The following is a 19,001-nucleotide window of genomic DNA, read 5'->3' as shown; positions in this document are numbered from 1 at the left end:
AAGAATTCCACCAGGCTGCACGGTGGGGGTGATAGGCACAGATGGAAGGCACTGAGTTCCCAGCAGCCCCGCCATCCGGGCTGACCCTTCTTCCCCACCTTTCTGGGGTTTATTGAGAATCTGCCTTGGCCTTCTTGCTGGGGCTTTGCAAGCACCTCTTTCGTATGCAGGGATGCGTGGCTTCCTCGCAAATTCAGCAACAGTAAAGGGTACTTACTTAATTTCGCTTAATACCGCTGCTGTAAAAGATGATGGGTTTTAATTGCATCTCCGTATTGGCAATCATTAGAAGACCGGAGAGAGTTGGTGGGGCCTCCCGTGACTCACTCTGTGGCAAGTCATAGGGGGTGAGGGCTCCAAGAAGGGTGGAGTGACGGAGGAGCCACCTGTGGGCGCAGATCAGGTGCCTGTGATCAGAGTGACAGCCGGCCAGCCACCTCGCCGCTCAGCGTCGGTTGACGCTTGGGTCACGATCCTTAACTTCTTGTGCCTTCCAAGGCAACACTCCATCTCTGCACCTTGTTTGGTCCCCGCACTACCCCGTGTCCCTAGTCTGAGCGCCACTGTCTAGGATATGACTCTCTGATACCAGTCTGTGGACGGGTCACCCCTCTGCGGGTGGCTGCATCCCCCCAAGGTTCAGAGGAAGTAGTATTGTTAAATTAGCCTGGGAGGGAGCCAGGCAGAGGGCTCCGGGCTGGAGGTGGGGAGCCTGCCTGAACAGCCTGATCATTTCATTACAAGAGCACGTTCTCCTTTAGGTGAGTTACTGTTGTTTTAATCAGGGGTAATGTTGTAACCTGACTATGCTGGATAATTGTGTGTAAATTATATTCCAGCCCATATAGATGAAGGCTATTTTTTTCCTTCCAATTTTAAAGCTATTTAGAGGGAATGCCAAATTGTAGCCTGAACCCTAGTGCTCTCTGGCTCATAGCTGTAGATGAGGAGAGAGCGAGCTTGGAGAAACATTTGGGGTTATATTTATAATTAGTTTCCTCTGAAGTTAAATTAATTTCTGCAGTTGGCAACATCAAATATTGTTACACCTTTGTCCAGTGGTCAACCAGGGGCGAAGCTAAGCATGTAGAAGTGGCTGGCGGATGCAGTAGCTGGGGAGAGCATGCTTTCTGGGGCACTTGGGTTTATTTTAAGCCCTTTTTGCATTCAGGGATCTTTTTGGCCTCTCAGGAAAAAAAAAAAAAAGAAAAAAGAACAGCCTTATTGAGATATAATTCATAGGCCATACAATTTACCCGTTTGAGAGTGCAGTTCAGTGGTTTTTAGTATATTTGCAGATATGTGCACCATCTCCACAGTCCATTTTAGAGCATTTTCATCACCCCAAAAAGAAACCTCATACTCTTTCACCATCATGATCCCATCTCCCCCACCCCAAGCAACCACTAATCCACTTTCTGTTGCTGTGGCGTTAAACCTGTCACGAACCTTCATGTGAATGAAATCCTACAGTATGTGTGGCCTTTTATGACTGGCTTCTCTCACTTAGGGTAATGTTTTGGAGGCTTATCCGCGTTGCAGCATGTCAGTATCTTGTTCCTTTTTGTGGCTGAACAATATTCCATTACATGGATACATCACACTTAATTTATCCATTCATCCTTGATGGGCATTTGGGTTGTTTCCGTTTTTTGACTCTTACGAACAATGCTGCTGTGAACGTTTTGTGTGAGAGGCTTTGGGTGGACATATGTTTTAATTTCTCTTGGGTATGTACTGGGAGTGGACTTGTTGGGTCATGTAGTAGTAACTCTGTGTGTAACCGTCTGAGGGACTGTGCCGTTTTGTGTCCATCCCCACCAGCAGTGTCTGGCCTGTCATTTCTGCATCTTTGCTTCAGGCTTGCAAAGGGCAGAGTCAGACTTGCTTCTCATGGTACCCTCTCCTCTCTCGGCCCCTCTTTTTTTCTGCTGGGAGAAAAGAAGACACCTTAGTCACAAATGAAGGGGCAGGACACTTCAGCGAATAGAAAGGGTGAGATTTTGGCTCTTCCCTTTGCCACTCTGGTACTGTGAGACTTTGGGCACTTAACCATCTCTGAGTTTCCATTTCCTTGACTGTGGGGGAGAGGCTGAGACCCGATGTAAGATTGACGTGAGGCCAAGTAAGGCAGCTCATGAGAAGGGCATAGCCCTCGTGCAGTGAGTGTGCTGTAAGGGCAGAGCTTTTGGAACGTGGAAGGAGACACAGGTACTAAGGGCCTTCAGTGGGAGACAAGGGCCTTTCTTAGCCACTTGGGTTGTGTCAGGTGTGTATGCTGTTCCCTCTTGTATGAAGTGCTATGCCAGGGGATCTTGACTCTGTGGGCAGCATTTGGGTGTCTTCTCTTTCGTCCTTACTTCCTCATCTCCCAGTAGGTATTGCCTTACATTTTGAGGCAGAGGCTTGTCCCTGTGGTCTCTGCCATAGTGGGTATGCAAGTGACAGGTGTGACCTGCCTTCATTGGGGGCAAGTTCAGATTGTCACACATGTGGGTGTAGCGTTCTCCTCCCCCATGATAGTGGGTTCCTCCATGTGAATTCTACTCTGTGATCACAAAGAAAAAGCAAGGCCAGGTCTCTAGTATCTGAGGGCCTCCCCCAGGTGGGTCTTCATTATAGGTTTCTTGGGGCTGCCATAACAAGTTGAGATAGCTTGGGGGGCATTAAAGCATAGGAATGTTTTCTCTCCCAGTTCAGGAGTCCAGAAGCCTGAAATGAAAGCATTGGCAGGGCTCATTCCTTCTGGAAGACTGAAGGAGAAGCTATCCGTGCCTCTTTCCTACCTCCTGGTAGCTGGCAGCAGTTCTTGGTGTTCCTTGGTTTGTAGACACATCACTTCAGTCTCTGCTTCACCCTCCCATGGCCCTTCTGTATGTAGTGCATGTCCCTTCTCCTCTTGTAAGGGCACTGGCCTCTAGACTTAGGGCCCTCTCTGTACCCAGGATGATTTCATTTCAAGATCCTTAACTGATGACATATGCAAAGGCCCTGTTTCCAAAGATCTGGGTAGACATTAATATTGGGGTCTCTAGTCAACTGACTTTCATCTTTTTCCATGTGTGATTCTAGAATCATTTGGAGAAGATTCTAGTACCTAACCTGGGTTCTGCTTTTGTGTGCTAAGTGAGTTTTGCCACTGGATTCAGATATGATGGTGGTGGTAGTGGTGATGATAGTAGCAAGAGTAGTAGTTTATTTTTTTATATTTTTTATATTTTTTATTTTTATTTTTTTAAGAGTGGTAGTTTAGAGGGAGGAGGGAAAGATGTAAACAAATGCTGGGGGAACTTGGGAGTTTTAGAGGGCATGTCCCTTGGAGGAAACTCCCTGTGGAGTGAGGCTGTGGAGTTTGGGACTTCTGTGACCCCGGTGAGCCCTGAGAGAGCATCTTTGCCATACAAGGACTGGGCTTAATTCTCAGATGCAGGGAACTGATACTTTGATGATAACATACAATTTCATCTAAGAATCTGAAGAATAAAATGTTCACCAGATTCAGAGTCTGGGATAGAATTGCATAGTATCTGCCAGCATGTCCATTTTCCCTTGTCACTCTGCTTGCCTTTAACCAGCACCTAAACCAACTTGCTTGGACTTGATTTTTCCTTCTGTATAATGGGGACGATGGGCAGTCCCGTTTGCGAAATCCTGCCCAGCACTAGTGCCCTTACATCTTCCTTTCTCCATCTTGGGGCTCCCACAGATGGGAGAGCTTCTGTAAATGAGCCATTGCTCTTGGGCAGTGAAGATGGCCCATATGTGTCACCAGAGGGGGAATTGGAGCTCTTTGCAGGAACGTGGTGATGGCAAGAGCTGACTTAAATTCCCTGGGCTTCTTTTCTACCCATTCAAGACTCTCCAGAGTTGCTGCCTGCCTTCTTTCCATGCATTTGTCAGGATGAGAAACATTTTTAGTTATTATTGTTTTCCTATGTGCCAACTAATATCTTTGGGGCAAAGCTCTTAGAGCTAAGTTTTCCTCATAAACTCATTCTTCAAAGTAATTTCTCTTATCTAATACCTACAACCTCTGCTTTCAACACACATATATGCACGCATACTCTTCTGCTTTATCCTGTTTTATAAAATACAACCATTGGTCCCACTCTGAGTGACCATTTCAGATTCAAACACATTTTTTTAGAGGGATTTTTTGAAACTTAAAAAAAACATAAAGCAGCACTCTGGTTAGAAGCAGGAAGGTGGAGTGTTCTTTACAGCTCTAGTTAGCAGCTGGCTTTGGCCAGTTCTTATGTGTAAATAGCAATTTTCCAAACTGGAATGGGTGCTGGGGTTTTCTTTGTAGAGCCAAGAGGTGTGGAGAGCAGTGATGTTTAGTTAAATTATGGGTCTAGATGCAAAATGTGCAGCAATGATTTGTGAGAGCCTGAACACTCTCCACCCCCTGATGCACACTACACACACACACACACACACACACACACACACACACACCACTTCCCAGAGGGCCGCCCTAGACCATAAAAGTAAGGGCATCTGTTGGGGGAGGTGGCTGTCCCCAAGTGGTTGCTGGGCTGTTGGTGGGTATCTGGTATCTCAAAGTGTGGAAAGCATTCAGATAAAAAGTGTTTTCTACAATCCCTCCCACCAAAAACTCCACGCAAAGGACATTTAAGATGACTTTCCTAATGGATTTTGGAGTGAGCCCTCTCTGGAACAGATGGATGGCTCTTTCCATTTGGGTGCACTGTGGGGACCGCCTGGGGCTGCCTGAGCATTTTGGTGTGCAGTGACCAGCTTCCCTTGCTTTGTGTGGTTCAGTACTGTATTGGTGTGAGGGCTGTGGGTTAGGAAACAGTTACTCAAAGGGTCTAGGGCAGGAAGAAAGCACAGGTGGCTCTCTCCACTGTGGGTAGAGAGGACTTTTTATAATGCAAAGGACTCTGGAATCAGGGGGACCAGTAGTAATTTGTCCTGTTCCCTGTTTCTGAGGTCAGAAGAGGCTTTAAGTTCTGGAGGAGCTGAGGGGTTCCTGGGGCAAGTCGAAGCCAAGACTGAAGGATTGGGACCAGAGAGTTACCCCAGACACACACACACGTGCACATGCGAGCAGACAACGTGGACACAGAAACTTTGATAGTATCGATGGGACTCTGAGGACCTCCATTTTAGACCCACTGGGAGCCTGGACAGGACATCTAGCCCCACTCCTGTCCTGCCCTTCTTGGTAGCCCTGGAGGTAGAAGGGAAACTGAGTGGAAGAGTGTGTGTTTCTAGAGTCCTCCGCCTGCTTTCTGTGTCTCTACAGAATGCAAATCATCAAGCACTGCATAGTCCATTTAGCAGTGATGCCATCAGGATTCCCAAAGTAAATCACTCCCGTTTCCTCCAGTGTGCCCCTGGCAAGAGAGGTCACAGTGCACAGCCCTGTTGCCCACCCCCTCACAAAGCCAAGACATTGGTGAGCAGCTAACAGAGTGTTGCACATCTTCCCACTGGCCTTTTCACGTCTGGAAGGTTTTGATTAAACCAGTTTCCCTTAGTGTTTGCTGAAGAGTGGGATCCATCACTGTATCTGAGCTGGTTCCTGGAGAGGATGTTTTAGTAACTTGGACATTTTAGCGTGGTGTTTGGGGCCTGGGATTTCTCATCCTTCTAAAAAAAGTATTTTACAGACTTTTTTGGGACTGTGTGGTTTATACCTGGATGTCTGCCCCAGCATTTAAGGCTCTGGCATGATAAGTTTATGGCTGTTGAGAGACTGTAGAGAGTGTAAGAGGGGGCCTTTTCATTTAACCAGTTACTGGGGAATGAACATTCTGTTGACTTCTGTTATTTGGAATGAAGACATGTTACTCATTTAATTATCTGGGTCCGTGTGAACATTTTGGAATATAAATAGGGTCTGCTCTCTACCCACCCTGGCTCTAAACAATGTATAAATGGCACCATAGGGTTCATTTTATAGAATGCTCCGCTCCTCTAGAGTTTCTTTAAGTTGAGAACTCCACTAGTGCATGCTTGTGGATCACAGTAGTGTTTCTTTATAGATATTTAATTACCTGGCTGATAGGGAAAAAAACAGGAATGAAAAATCTAAAATGAAACTATTGGGAGTCTTTGCCCATCTGAAATCATGTAGAGATTCAGGAAAGTGGTTTTGAAATTACAGTGGAAGAAAATGGGGCACCCAGAGTTGATTTATCAAAGATTTTTCTGTAAAGTCTCTTTCTGCCATACATTTATTCTGGGCTTGAAGGAAGAATTTAGTAATTGACTTTGGATTCAGTTACAGTGACCACTTATCTAGCATCTGCCTGATGTCCTGCTAGACACTTTGGCATATGTTATTTAATTTAGTCCTAATAGGAACCTTGCGTGGTAGGCTAATTATTATATCTCCATTTTATAGTGGATTAAATTCTACATTGTATTGGAATGTAGGCTCCAACACCTAGCCCTTAATGTATCTGTTGAATGAACACATTGGGAAAGTTAGGGTAGTCAAATTTGGTGGTCAGTGAGTGAGTGTAGGGACAGATTGAAATCTGGAGAGGTAGGTCACCTCCATGGGTAGGTACCTGTTCTGCCAGGGTAGACCTGCCGAATAGCTGAGAAGGGAGATGGACAACATGGAGCAGAATAAGATGCCCACTGGTTAACGAGAGGTTCTTGGAGTTGGCACTGCAGACACTGGTGGGACTGTCACAGAATGTTTTCATGTACACGATCTCCTCTGTCTCTCCTGTTCATCTGAAAAGAGATGAAAAGCAGTAAATCACAGCTTTAAACACATGTGGAACCAATGCATGTCTCTCAGAGCCCACAGGAAGTGTGCAGACTTGCTAGGACAATGTCCTCTTAAAATAGTGTACCAGGTTGATTACAAGGACATTCCAGATGGAGCTCTGTCAGTGGGCTGTGGTGGCACATGTCCCTTCCAGAAGCCACTAAGCCAAAATCTGAGCTCTTTGCAGTCTTGGAGCCTCCCATTCGTGGCAGCCAGGCTTCCCGATTGATGGGAGTTCAGGCTTAGGTGGGACTGGCACTCTGGTCCGGGACTTCACAGTGCAAACCACAGGATCAGACTTCAGGGGAGTGCTCCTCGGCACAGCCTGCCTGTCACCAACCAGATGTCTCAGCCAGGGAGCTCCTGCTGGAGGTGGGGTGGTTGGTACATTCCCTCTGCTAGTATGGCTCAGCCTTGGGGACAGCGGGGATCCTGGCAGCCATGGCCCCTGTACTTAGGCATCCCACATCGAATTGTAATAGACCGGATATGACATGGTGGGTTTGTTTTTTTTTTTAAATCTGTTTTGTCTTATTCCCTTATTTCTGGGTTTCAGTCATGCTTTTATTTATATATTCTCATAAAACATTTTCCCCTCAGCTTTACTGAGGTGTAACTGACAAAACTGTAAGATCTTTAAAGTGTACAAACATTATGATTTGATACACATGTACGTTGCAACAGAATTTCTCCCCTCAGGTTAAGACATTGGGTTTTTATCATATGCAGCCACAATGGTGAGACCCTGTACCCACTGAGCGTGTTACATTTTTTATTTAACATTTAAATTTGTTATTGCATGTTAAAAAAAAAAAACCCACCTACATACCTGCACAGCCTAAACTCAGTGTTCAGAACAAGATTCATTTTCTTGTTTCACTTTTGGCTCCTTCCTTATGATACTTGGTTCTGTCTCTAAATCATTTGTATCATTGAACTTCTGTCTCCCTTTGCTTTGGAACTGGTGGAATTCTGAAATGTGACCACATTCATTTGTTTTCACATCCACCAGATATTTGGTGTGGGCTTATGTGTGCCTGGCTCTGTACTTGGCATTGTGGAGGGTACCTGGAGGAATCAGGAATTTACTGTCTGTGGGAGGAAGTAGGAAAGACAGGATTATCCATGACTTTGACACTAGGTGGGAAGAAGTGGGTGCCAGGACAGGCTGGTGGCTACAGCGTTAGAGTTTCAGAAGAGAGAAGGGACAGCTTTCGCATGTGGGAACTATATAGATAGCTTGCATTTTAGAGGTCGTTGGATCTTACAGGATGGTTACAACGTGCCATGGGAGGTTTAGGCATAGAGAGGCATTCTGGGGAGAAGGACTTATGTGGACAAAGGGGTGGATACCTGGGGCTTAACTGGGCCTGATTGGGCGTAGGGTGAATCAAGGCAAATAATGAGGAATCAAGAGGGGAAGGAGAATAAGGATCAGGCTTGGAGAGTGGCCCCTGTGTGCAGGGTCAGCATCTGTCTTGATGGCAGACATGAACCAGCACTCAGAACAGCTCGGTGTAGACAGCCCACCCTTATGTTTGAATGATGTGTGTGTTTCTTATTGACAAATTTTATGGTACTTTCTGGGCGACAGATTTTTATGCACATAGTTCTCTTCTGTTCACATCTCTTAGGTTTAAAATAGCTTTGACGTGCCACTTTTCTCTTTGTGCTAGAAATGAAAATGAAGCTGTGTATTATGGCTTAGAGGTTCTGAAGTCTACTCTGTGTCTGTATGAAACTCAAGCTTACAGGTTGTGGCCTGAAGGCCCAAGATATCCAGCGTGGCTGTCTCCACAGCATTCTGAGATGTCCGTACAGCTCAAATTTATCTAAAATTGCCTTTCTAGAGAAACGTGGAGAGTGGCTTGTTTCAGAATCTTAGTGAGCATTGCTTCAGATAACCTAGTTAACCCATGGCCTCCTCTTGTCATTTCTTGCAGATGGTCACAAGAACAAAGAAAATATTTGTAGGCGGATTATCTGCGAACACAGTGGTGGAAGATGTAAAGCAATACTTTGAGCAGTTTGGCAAGGTAAGTGGTGTGTGGGGCTGGCTGCTGCCATGGCCCTTCCTTCTGTCACAGCTGTGCCCTCAAGAACCTTGTCCTTGAACTTGGTTGTCAAGACTTAAGTGAAATCTGTCAGGAGCTGACATGGAAGAGTCCGGCTTGTGGTCGGCACGGTGCCCCACGTGCCTGCAGGAATAGACAGAGTGGCCTTTCAATGTGGTTTTACTGGCCACGTGGGGCCTGGACTGGGAGCCGGTGGTGGCAGCAGCTGGGAGGGATGCAAGATTGTGACTCACAGGACAGAAGCTCCCACAGAAGCTGCTAGAGGCCTGTGAGTTGGTGCTGGGCTTCATTCTATGCCTTTCTGGAAGATACATTAAAAGAGGAGGCTCCCTGGGGTCCTTTGCAGCTGAACCTTCCCCTGTCAGATGCCCGAGGAGACTTGGGAAAGATGCTGGGCCTGTACCTGTCAGAATGTATGTGAGACAGAAGTAAAATTATCCCTTGGGCTCTGTTGCTAGAATAGGCTGGGAACAGTGTAGCGCACCCGCCCCCCCCATCAGTCAGGAACCAGAGTGTGAGAGTGTGTAGGTCACAGACAGAGTCACAGAGATGGACAGATAGGGTGTGTAACCTTGGGCGATGTGCTTTAATTCAGCCTCTCTCTAGTTGGTGGGAGGAGCTGGTGCCTTGGAAAGTGGTGTTTCTCTGATGGCTGCGTTGTCCCGGGGCTCCAACATGGCAGCTTGTCGGGGAGACTGTCCCTGCTGGCTTTGTGTGATACCCCTCCTCTGGCTGCCATGTCCCAGGAGGCTTCCAGGCGAATGGCTGTGCTGGCCTCTGCTTCCCGCATCTTTGAGTAATTGTGGATGTTGTCCTGGGAGTCTGGGTGTGTGATGGTCTCCTCTGCACAGGTCTGCGTCTCTGCTGTTGCAGGGCTGATACGGCAGGAGGGTGGAAGGCACTGTGCCTGTTCTAAGCTTTGTCACTCATGTTCCCCCATGACAGCTGTTGTGCTTGCGCTGGGTGGTACAAGGCACTGCTGCCCACTGACCGGTCTGAAGGTTCTGTGCTTTTACTTGTTTGCTTGAGGTAATGGGCAGCTCTGACCTCGTCCCCGGGTGTGTCCAGTTGTGAGTTACTGTCTGGGATGAGGACAGTGATCACTATTCAGCTTCAAAACGGAGATTTTCCTGTCTCTGGTAATAATCAATTTCTGCATGGCTGGGAGACATACAACAAAGAGACATCAGCCTCCTCCAGCCCAGCTTTGCATGCAGAATGGCACTTAACTGCCCTTCCGGGTTGGTTATGAAAGATGCCTTCCCCATGGCACCATCTTACATTGCCAGTTGGGGGCTGATTCATTCCAGCCGGTTTGGAAGAATGGTTGAGTGCGTTGGTGACCATGTACTTCTCTTCAAGACGTATTTAAAGCACCAGCGGGGGATTTGTCTACCACCCAGCCCCACCCTGCCTATGGGGAGAGACTGGAAGTAATTAAATGAGACAGGTCCAGCTTGTGTAATGGAAGGCTCTGGAGTGTGCACCCCTTTGCTACAGTTCTGCCTCTAAAACTAGGCCAGGAGCAGTGTTTGCAAACATGAGGTGGGATTTATTTTTTTAACCATAAATTGGAATCTCATGGTCCTATTCATGATTGTCAGGGAAGTTGGACTGTGCACCTCTGCACATTCACACCTTCAGGCTCCTCTCTCTCTCTCCCTCTCTCTCTCTCTCTCTCTCTCTCTCTCTCTCCCCCCTCTCCCCCTCTCTCATTGCCTTGTTCTCCTATTCTCTCTTTCTTTCTGTCTTTTTGCATTAACACTTATAGTCGGGACTCAGTATGCCAGCAGTGGGAAGCTCTGCAAGCTTTGGGCAGGCCCATGGTAGCAACCATCCCTGCCCTGAGAACAGTTCTCCTCTTGTCAGGGAGGCATTCACAGACCATCTTCCCTGGCCTGGTCTGCGCTGGGTCTAAAGCTGCTCAGTTAATTTAGCAGTAACATTTGTAGATTCCAGCAGGATGTATAAACTTATCAGGTGTTTTATTAAAGGACTAAGGCTTTTGAATATATCAAAACCATAACACTTTCTGTGCTCTTATTTTTGTAGGTTGTTTCATACACGTGCTCTTTGTATTATCTGGGTCTGTCTTCAGAGGGGCTTATCTCTCCTCTTGCTGGTGCCTGGTATTATGTTTGTGCCTCCTTGAACAGGACCCACCACTTCTCTGGATTCTGGTGTCATTCATTTGAGTCCAGAGTGATCAAAACAGAGGAGACCATGATGCTGTGCCTTAAGGCAGTGAGTCAATCCAATGGTGAATTGACATACTGACTCTACCCTTCAGTAGTTTATATTCTGGTTGAGGAAAACAGAACACACACACAGGTAGTTGTGTCAAATAGACTCACATGCTTGAACACATTCCCAGCTGTAAAGTTGTTTGGGGCTCCTTTTAGATTGGTAACTGCAAATTAGCAAGGTGTAATTTTATTAGTGAGTATATACTGTGTTGGGTCCTGGGCCAGGCCATTGACTTGTATTATTTCATTTAATTCTTCTCTGGGAGGCTGGTGGGGGTCCTGTCCTACTCACTTTATAGTTTGATAAATGGAGTCTAGCTGGACTGAGTCTTTGATTTAGGGTCACCCCCGAAAGGTATAGCTGGGTGCAGATTTCCCCCCTCGAGGCTTGTCTGATAACAGAACCTAAACTCTGGGCCCTCTTCCAACCTTGGATTGATCTATAGGATGGACTTAGGGTGGGAAGAGTATAAAAGAAAGGAAGAGACTGTGTCCCTCCATGGGCTGGGGGCAGTGCTGAGAACTGGATATATGTTGCCTCATTTCATCTGTACAGTGCATTTTGGTGTCATTCAGCCCCTTGACAAAGGTGAACAATAAGGGTGAGGGAGATAAAGCCTCAAGGAAGGTCACACCAGTAAGGCAGGATAGCAGCCAGAATTTACATCCTGCTTCCTCTTCCTCCATATCCAGAACTTTCCATCCTTCTAAGACTCCATTCAGGGTTTGCCACCTGAGTTCTAGGTTTCCCTTGCTGTCATTCCTCTCTCCTCTCCCTCTTCCCATCGTGCCTGAGATGGCAGCTGCTTCAACTGTTTATTTCAGGTGGCAATCAAGATGGGTAAGACTGCTATCATGGGGCTGGGCTTAGGGAGTTAAATATGTCATTACTGTAAGTGGGGTGGGTGCAGAATGACACACCGAGAGCTTTAAATAACTCAAATTAGAGGTTTGTAAACCCCTTTGTACTTTCCTGCCACCTTCCTCCCAGAAACTTACCCCTACCCCCTTGGTTAGAGATATCATTACTTGTTTATATTTAAGATGAGATTGTGAAGTGTGGCCATTGGCATGAGAATTCTGCTACCTTGGATGGCCATCCTCGCCCCCTGGGTAGCTGTTCTGATGCTGTCATTAGAGGAAGGTTAGGTAGGTAGAAGTATTCCAGACCCTCATGATGGGCCTGACTGGGCAGTGACCCCCCTATGATACCTTAACAGGCCATTTCTTTCCTGGTCTCAGTTTCTCCTCTAAGGGAAGGAGTTGGAAAAGTTGTAAAGGGTCAAATAGTAAATGTTCTTGGCTTTGCAGAGCACGTGGTCTCTGTCACAACTATTTACTTCTGCTTTTGTATGGAGGAAGCAGCTATGGCCCATCCATGATTAGATATGGTTGTGTTCCAATAAAACTTTATTTATAAATACAGATTATGGGCCACATTTGTCTTGTGGGCCATAATTTGCCAACCCCTAAACTAGGTTATTCGTAAGGTTGGTTTCAAGCTTGAAAATTCAGTAATCTAGAAAGTGTGTTTAAACATACAGGGGCACCTGAGTTGGTTGGACATCTGCCTTCAGCTCAGGTCACGATCCCAGAGTCCTGAGATCGCCCCATATTGGGCTCGCTGCTCAGTGGGGAGACTGCTTTACCCTCTCCTTCTGCCCCTCCCCCTGCTAGTGCATGGTTGCTTGCTCTTTCTCTGTCTCTCAAATAAATAAATAAAACCTCCAAAAAACATAAACATACATAGGTCGGTATATGGATAGATATGTATCTATCTAAGGTATCCATAGACTATAACCAGAACAAGATATTACCAATAGCCATGAGCATGATATAATAAGTGAAACAATTGTAACTGTGGTAGGGTTAATTTCTGGATTGCAAGATGTAGGAACAGTGAAGGGATTCTCTATTTGGAAAAAGCTATTTATAAACCAGAATCTTCATCCTGTGAGCAAGATCCCAGGGATCCATAGAGTATTTCCAACTCCTTATTACATGTACTAGATCTAAATTAATGAAGACTCCGAATTTGTGAAGTTCAGGTTTTACTATGAAGATTCTTTTGCTATGAGTTGATGTTTCTGACTTTGAGGGATGTGTGCTTTGTGCTAAGCTTTTTGATGCATTTTAAAACCTGATGCTCAAGGCTGTCAAGCAAGATAGGTGGGGTATCTATCATGTAGATGACCAAACTGATGTTGAGGAAGGTCATGAGCTGTCCGAGATCACACAGCCCATGCTGGAGAGAGCCCAGATAGTCATTCATTTTTGTATAATCTAGCCTCTATTCGCTGTTTATAAAACCTCATCTCCTACTTTACCACTAAGCAGCCTGATACTCAGAGGGAGAAGATTCTGTTCATTTGTCAAGAATGTTGATGTGCAGTAATTTATTTCACTGCGTCAGGTTTCCCAGTGGACGTTATCTGTGCTCACGATTTCATAGTACAGGAATGATGTACACAGACCATTGCGAAAAGTGGCACGTGAATGATGCTCTCGATAGGCACGTACAGACCCAGACAATCGATCGGAGGGTTCTCCACCGTTCTCCCCGCATAGCCGTCCGGAAGAGCCCAGTCTGGTAATTAAAAAGCCCTGGGATCAAAGAAGCTCCGTGTGCGTGGGTTTCCTCCTTCTCCCCTTTCGGCCCCTCCTTCAAGTACCGGTTTCTTAAATTCTCACTTATAGGATTTTGGAGATCAAAAAGAGGCCTTTAAACTTAATGAATTCTCGGCTTCGTCCCGGATGGAGCAGTTCTGCACCTTTCAGCTGTTCACCTCGATGATAGGGCTGCTCGGTGCCGAGCTCACTAGGTAATTCTCACTTTATATAACTCCTGTGAAAGCAAAGCAGCCCGCATCTGGAGGCTTCCAATTATACTTCACATGGTGAACTGTGTAATTAGTTTGGAAGACTTACGCTCAGTCGTTGGTTTATCCTAATCGGCTTTGGCTTTCCCCACCAACAAAGTGAGCTTATTTTGCTAAGCTGAAACGACTCTGCTCCCTTTGTTCCAGCCTTTTATTGTCTCATTCCTTTCATTCTGTTTTACTGCCAAAGTTCTGTTTCATTAGGCCTACAAGTCATTTCCAATCCAGTGGGCTGCTACAATCCGGCCTTTATCACTCGGCTGCCCTGGTTCCCATGTCCCTTCTGGGCCAGTGCCCGAGTTTGCGGTTTGACATGAGGGCTTTAACCCTTTCCTGGGCCAGCCCCTCATTGTGGTGGGCGGCCAGAAGAGGCCTGAAACGAAAGGGGTTTGGACAGTTAGAGCTCTTTAGGTCCCATCAAAGGGGAGCCCGGTGGAAACGAGGTGCAGAGAGTCCTTTGGAGTCCTTCTGTTGGGTTGGGGTGGTGTGGGGGCCTATAGAAGTGAACTTGAGCTACAGAGAATGGTGCTTGAGAGCTTTTGGAGAAAAAAATTGAGACCGAGAATGAATTGGCGTTTTAATATGAGGAGATCTTTTCATTTGTCCCGCTCGTGTGTGGGATGGTCAGAGAGTGCGCTCCAGGGAAGTACTTGACACCCGTTATTTCCCAGCTCTGGGTTTTATGTGCAGGTGGGGTGCTCAGATAGTCCTTTTGATACTGTATGTGTGAGGAGAGGAAGATAGATCTAGCATGAAAATATTATAAAGCCTTTGAAATTTGAAAGGCAGGAGACTCGTGAGAAAATAAATAAGCAACGTTACCGTGTTCCTCACGGTGAGCTGTGATTCTGAGGTAATGTTTTTTTTTATCACTTCCAAATGCGCGTTGTAGAGAAATGGAGCTCCGTGCGGTGTATGGTTTGCTCAGACCAGGTCTGGAAAACTCAAGTCCCCGTCTGTCCTTTGTGGGCACCAGCGTTCTCAGGAGGTGTTTGTCTCCTGATGTGGTTTGTCCAGGGGGACCACCTGGAAGGTTGCCAGCATGTCCAAGCCTCGCCTGTCCTCTGGAGAGCCTTGATGTTTCTCAGACCTTCTTGGGTTACAACCGTGGAGTGGACCAGGAAGGGCCCCAGTTGCTGTCCCCACCCTGGCTGGCCACGCTGAAGGCTACTTTTGTGTTAAATTTTCTTCCTGTCATAACCCAGAACAAGGCCAACACTGTCCTCATGTTTTATTAATTCTCTGTCTGGTTTGTGTCAGTCTCTCCCTTCGGAAGTGTGTCATACGGGGGAGGGGACTTTATTTGCCCTCTGACCCCTGGCAGAGCCGCTGAGAGCAAAAAGCCACAGTTAGCCAACGGGAGAACCTCCCTCATCTGCCTGCCTCAGCTTCCTAGGCCAGGTGGCAGCAAGCAAACAAGCAGTACCCACAAGTAATGTGATCCGTGGGCTTCGCAGGTAAACCCTCCTACCAAACAAACAACTGTGTTTTCCTGATGAACTTTTTCCTCCATGGATGGATTTCTGCCATAACCAATGGAGTGAGGCGAGTTAGAGATTGATTGAGCACTCCAGCCTCACGATCTGACTTATAAATCTTTTCTTTTTCTTTTGTTTTGTTTTCTTGCCTTTCCTTTTCTCTTGCTTAAAAAAAGGGGGGCTCCTGAAATTGTAGGTTTCTAGGAAAACTTCACATTTCCTTTTTAGCTATAAAATATAACCAGCTGTTGTTGGGCAAATGCATCAGACATTATTATTGCTCTGTTAACAGTGTTTTAAAATATACAAATAACAAAACAGGATGCCTTCTGGGTAGCAAGCTGGGAAAAGTTTGAGCTTATGCTAATCAAATTCCATGCTTCATATGCATAGTAGTAGGTAGAGGAACGGGGCCTGAACTTTCTGGCTTGGCTGTTTAACTGTGCTTCCGGGTATGGTTTTTTGGCTTGATTTGATTTTTCCAGCGCCCCCCTCCAGAAGAGGAAGGCCCAGCACAGGGTTGGTCCCGGGCAGGAAGGAGTTAATGAGCCCGGGAGGATTGATGGGGAAGGGGTATTGAGCGCTTCCCCAGCTCACCTTCCCAGAGCCGTCCTGGCAGCCTCTGAAGACGTCACTTACAATGGAGTTGTTAGCATGAGAAAGAAAGCCTTTCTCCCCCTGGACATACTTCAGTGGGAACTGCAAGTGTCTGAGAAATCGTGGTTCAAGCTTGTGCCAGTGGGTGCAAGGAGTGGTTCTTATGGAAGAGAAAGCGCAGTTCATTTAGACTTGGCATAGAAATGGAATTCCATTGTTTGGTAGAGTGAACATTGATATGGAGATTCCTGCCCACCCCCCACCCCGTCAATTGGATACCCCATTACATGGGTCGTGTATGCTTTTCTTTTTCTTTTTCTTCTCCTTTTTTCCCCCTTCTTTTGTCCTCTGAGAATTAGTCCCTCTGTAGAACGGCCGGATCTAAGTTACCACCCTCTAAATTTTTACAGCTCTGTATATTCAGACTTGGTATTTGTGAATTAGCTCAAAGTGGGCTGCCAATCGGTGCTTTATTTACATTCGAAGCCATAAGAGTGAGAGCCCCAGAAAAACGTTAATATGCAGAAAGAGGCAGAAGGGTTGAGTTTCTGACTGTTGCTAACCTCACCACTGCCTTTAAAACCAATCATGAGGCACACGGCTGATATTTAATAGCTTTTAGCTGATTATTTTTCTTCTCCTCCTCTTTCTTTTCTATCCAAGTTGACCTGGGTGTACTTGAGCGGAAATGAAGTCATCCAAATGCTGAATTAGAATAATCACAGGCCTCCAAGAATGAAATGGAAGCAGAGATTAAATGGTAGGGGGAAAGCTGGCATTAATAAGCACCAGGAAAACTTTGCATAAAATAAATAGGAGATTTGATAGATTGAATTTGTATATCCCTTTTCCATTTTTCTGCACTTGGTGTTGTCCTCCTAGAGCGGAGCCTCTGGCAAAGTGGGATTTGTTTCACCATGAGTCCACATACCTTCTGCAGCCTGGGTGATGGTTCTTTCTTCTCTGTGGGGCATTTGTGTGACGAGGACGTTTCCAGGATGGAAGAATCTGGGTGGAGGGACCGTTACTGGGAAGGGTCAGGATGACTTGTTGCCAGTTCGGGTTGGGGGGCAGCAACACACTGCAGGCAAACAGTGAATATTATTGACGGATTCTTGATCGAATTCCTGATGGTAGGGAGAAGAGCAGGGTGGCGCGCGCACATGCGTGTGTGTGCATGCACATCATGCATGCTGGATAAAGGTAGGGTGACCAGCTGACCTGGTTTGCCTAGGACAGAGGAGTTTCCAGGAACTCAGGACATACCGACCAGAATGAGTTGGCCACTCTAAATAAACGAGAGGTGGGAAAAGTGGAGACACTGGCTTAGAACTCCTTACAGGGATGAAACTTTCTTTGACTGACTGCAGGCAGATTTAAATATTCCTTCCTGTGTTTTCCAGAACCTTTACTCAGGTCCCATTTACAGTCTGCTTCCTAATTTCACTCAACCACTGGGGCAGGAGTCAGCACAGGACCTGCACTCCCACAGGCCAGGAAGTGTCAGGGAGCAAGTGGCCTGTGGAAAGCAGGACAGACAGACCACAGTCCTGGGGCAAGGGGCGGCTGGTCATTGACTTGGACTATAGGACCCTTGGGCTCCTGTTTGGGCTCCTCCTTGGGGATTATTTCTCTATCTCTTGAAAATAAAAATAATTCTGCCCCGTGTAGCAAAAAGTGAGTTTCTTGTAGTTAAAGAGCAAAATAAGGATTTAATTCAATTAAAAAACGCAGCAGAGTGGTTTGTTTACAGGAAGTCGTTTTTAGGCGGTCTTAGTAGAAGCAATTTGTGCAATCGGATTAGTTGTAAATTAGAGATTTTTGGTTGTTGAGGTTGCTAACGGTCTTTTGTGATTGGCAGCAGCCGTAAATATTTTCAGACTTGCTTATTGTTTGTAGAGTGTTAGTGTTTGGGGGAAAAAAAAAAACCAAAACAATTTAGGGGACTTTTCACTTCAGGAAACATAAATAAATAAGAGTGTGGGATGACCAGAGGTAGCCTCTCTGATCTTATTCTCAGCTTTCTTAGGGAATGGCGGAGTGGGTGAGGGACTTTGCCGATTCTCTGATATGGAAACAAATTAAAAAAATTTTTTATCTTTTAAAAAGACTACCCCATTTCCTTTATTGATATATATATATATGTGTGTGTGTTTTAGTAGCAAAAAAGGAGGATTTATTGGTGTCATAGCTCTTCATTCTAACTAAGTTGGCATCTGTGCTCATATTCAGAGATTCCTGTTTGCTGGCAGCTTTCAAGTGTCTTTTGACTTCTATCTGTCCAAACAGCCCCCCGAGGTAGGAGGATTATCTCGTTTTACAGTTAGGAAAGGAGGGCTGGGAGAGTCTAAATGACTCGCTCAGGACACCTCAGCTGGATTGCAGTAGGGGCCAAGGTACAGAGGTCCTGTGTTTACTGTTCCACCCGAGCTGCTCATGTTGGGCCGCCCCCCTCAGGCGTCTGCGGTGCCATGACCAGTGCGGTGCTATAGGATTACTGTGGCGCCTCTCCCAGGGAGCTATGACTTTATGGTTGTTTGTTTGAAACATATTATATCAGAAGAAATATTATGGCCACAGAATGTGAGATTTGCATAATTGTTTTTTTGAAAAACCATGAGACTTGGAGACATTTCAGGATAGCTGCTGGCTGCATTAGCCTCTGTCCCCTGTCATTCTGGGCTGTCCCATAATTTACTTGACCATTAGGAGTACTTGGGTAGAAACATTGAGAATTACCACTGTTTAGCATAGGGGTTGGCATACTTTTTCTGTAAAGGGCCAGATAATAACTATTTTCAGTTTTGTGGCCCAGATGGTCTCTCACAGCCATTCAACTCTGTCAGTGTAGCGTGAATGACAGCAGCCATAGACAGTATGAAAACAAATGGTTGTGGCTGTGTTCCAATAAAACTTTATTTACAAAAACCAGAAGGCTGCTGGGTTTGGCCCTCAGCCATAGTCGCCGGTCC

The 19,001-nt window shown here is 46.1% G+C and overlaps 1 protein-coding gene across 20 annotated transcripts in view; it reads left to right on the top strand.

Annotated features, from left to right (window-relative positions):
* The window catches only part of MSI2 (musashi RNA binding protein 2), a 391,805-nt gene that overhangs the window by 122,856 nt on the left and 249,948 nt on the right, over positions 1-19,001 (top strand). For all 20 annotated transcript variants that reach the window (XR_013354346.1, XR_013354347.1, XR_013354348.1 and 17 more), the window contains one exon: positions 8,698-8,790. Coding sequence is in view for 17 of the 20 variants with exons in the window: in XM_077852563.1 (XP_077708689.1) it covers positions 8,698-8,790 (93 nt within the window). In the remaining 3 variants the exon portion in view is untranslated. The remainder of the gene's footprint in view (positions 1-8,697; positions 8,791-19,001) is intronic.

This window comes from Canis aureus, chromosome 16 (assembly GCF_053574225.1).
Source record: "Canis aureus isolate CA01 chromosome 16, VMU_Caureus_v.1.0, whole genome shotgun sequence".
Taxonomy (NCBI): Eukaryota; Metazoa; Chordata; class Mammalia; order Carnivora; family Canidae; genus Canis; species Canis aureus.
Note: the sequence above shows the minus strand (reverse complement) of the source record. Positions and strands in the feature narration are given on the sequence as shown.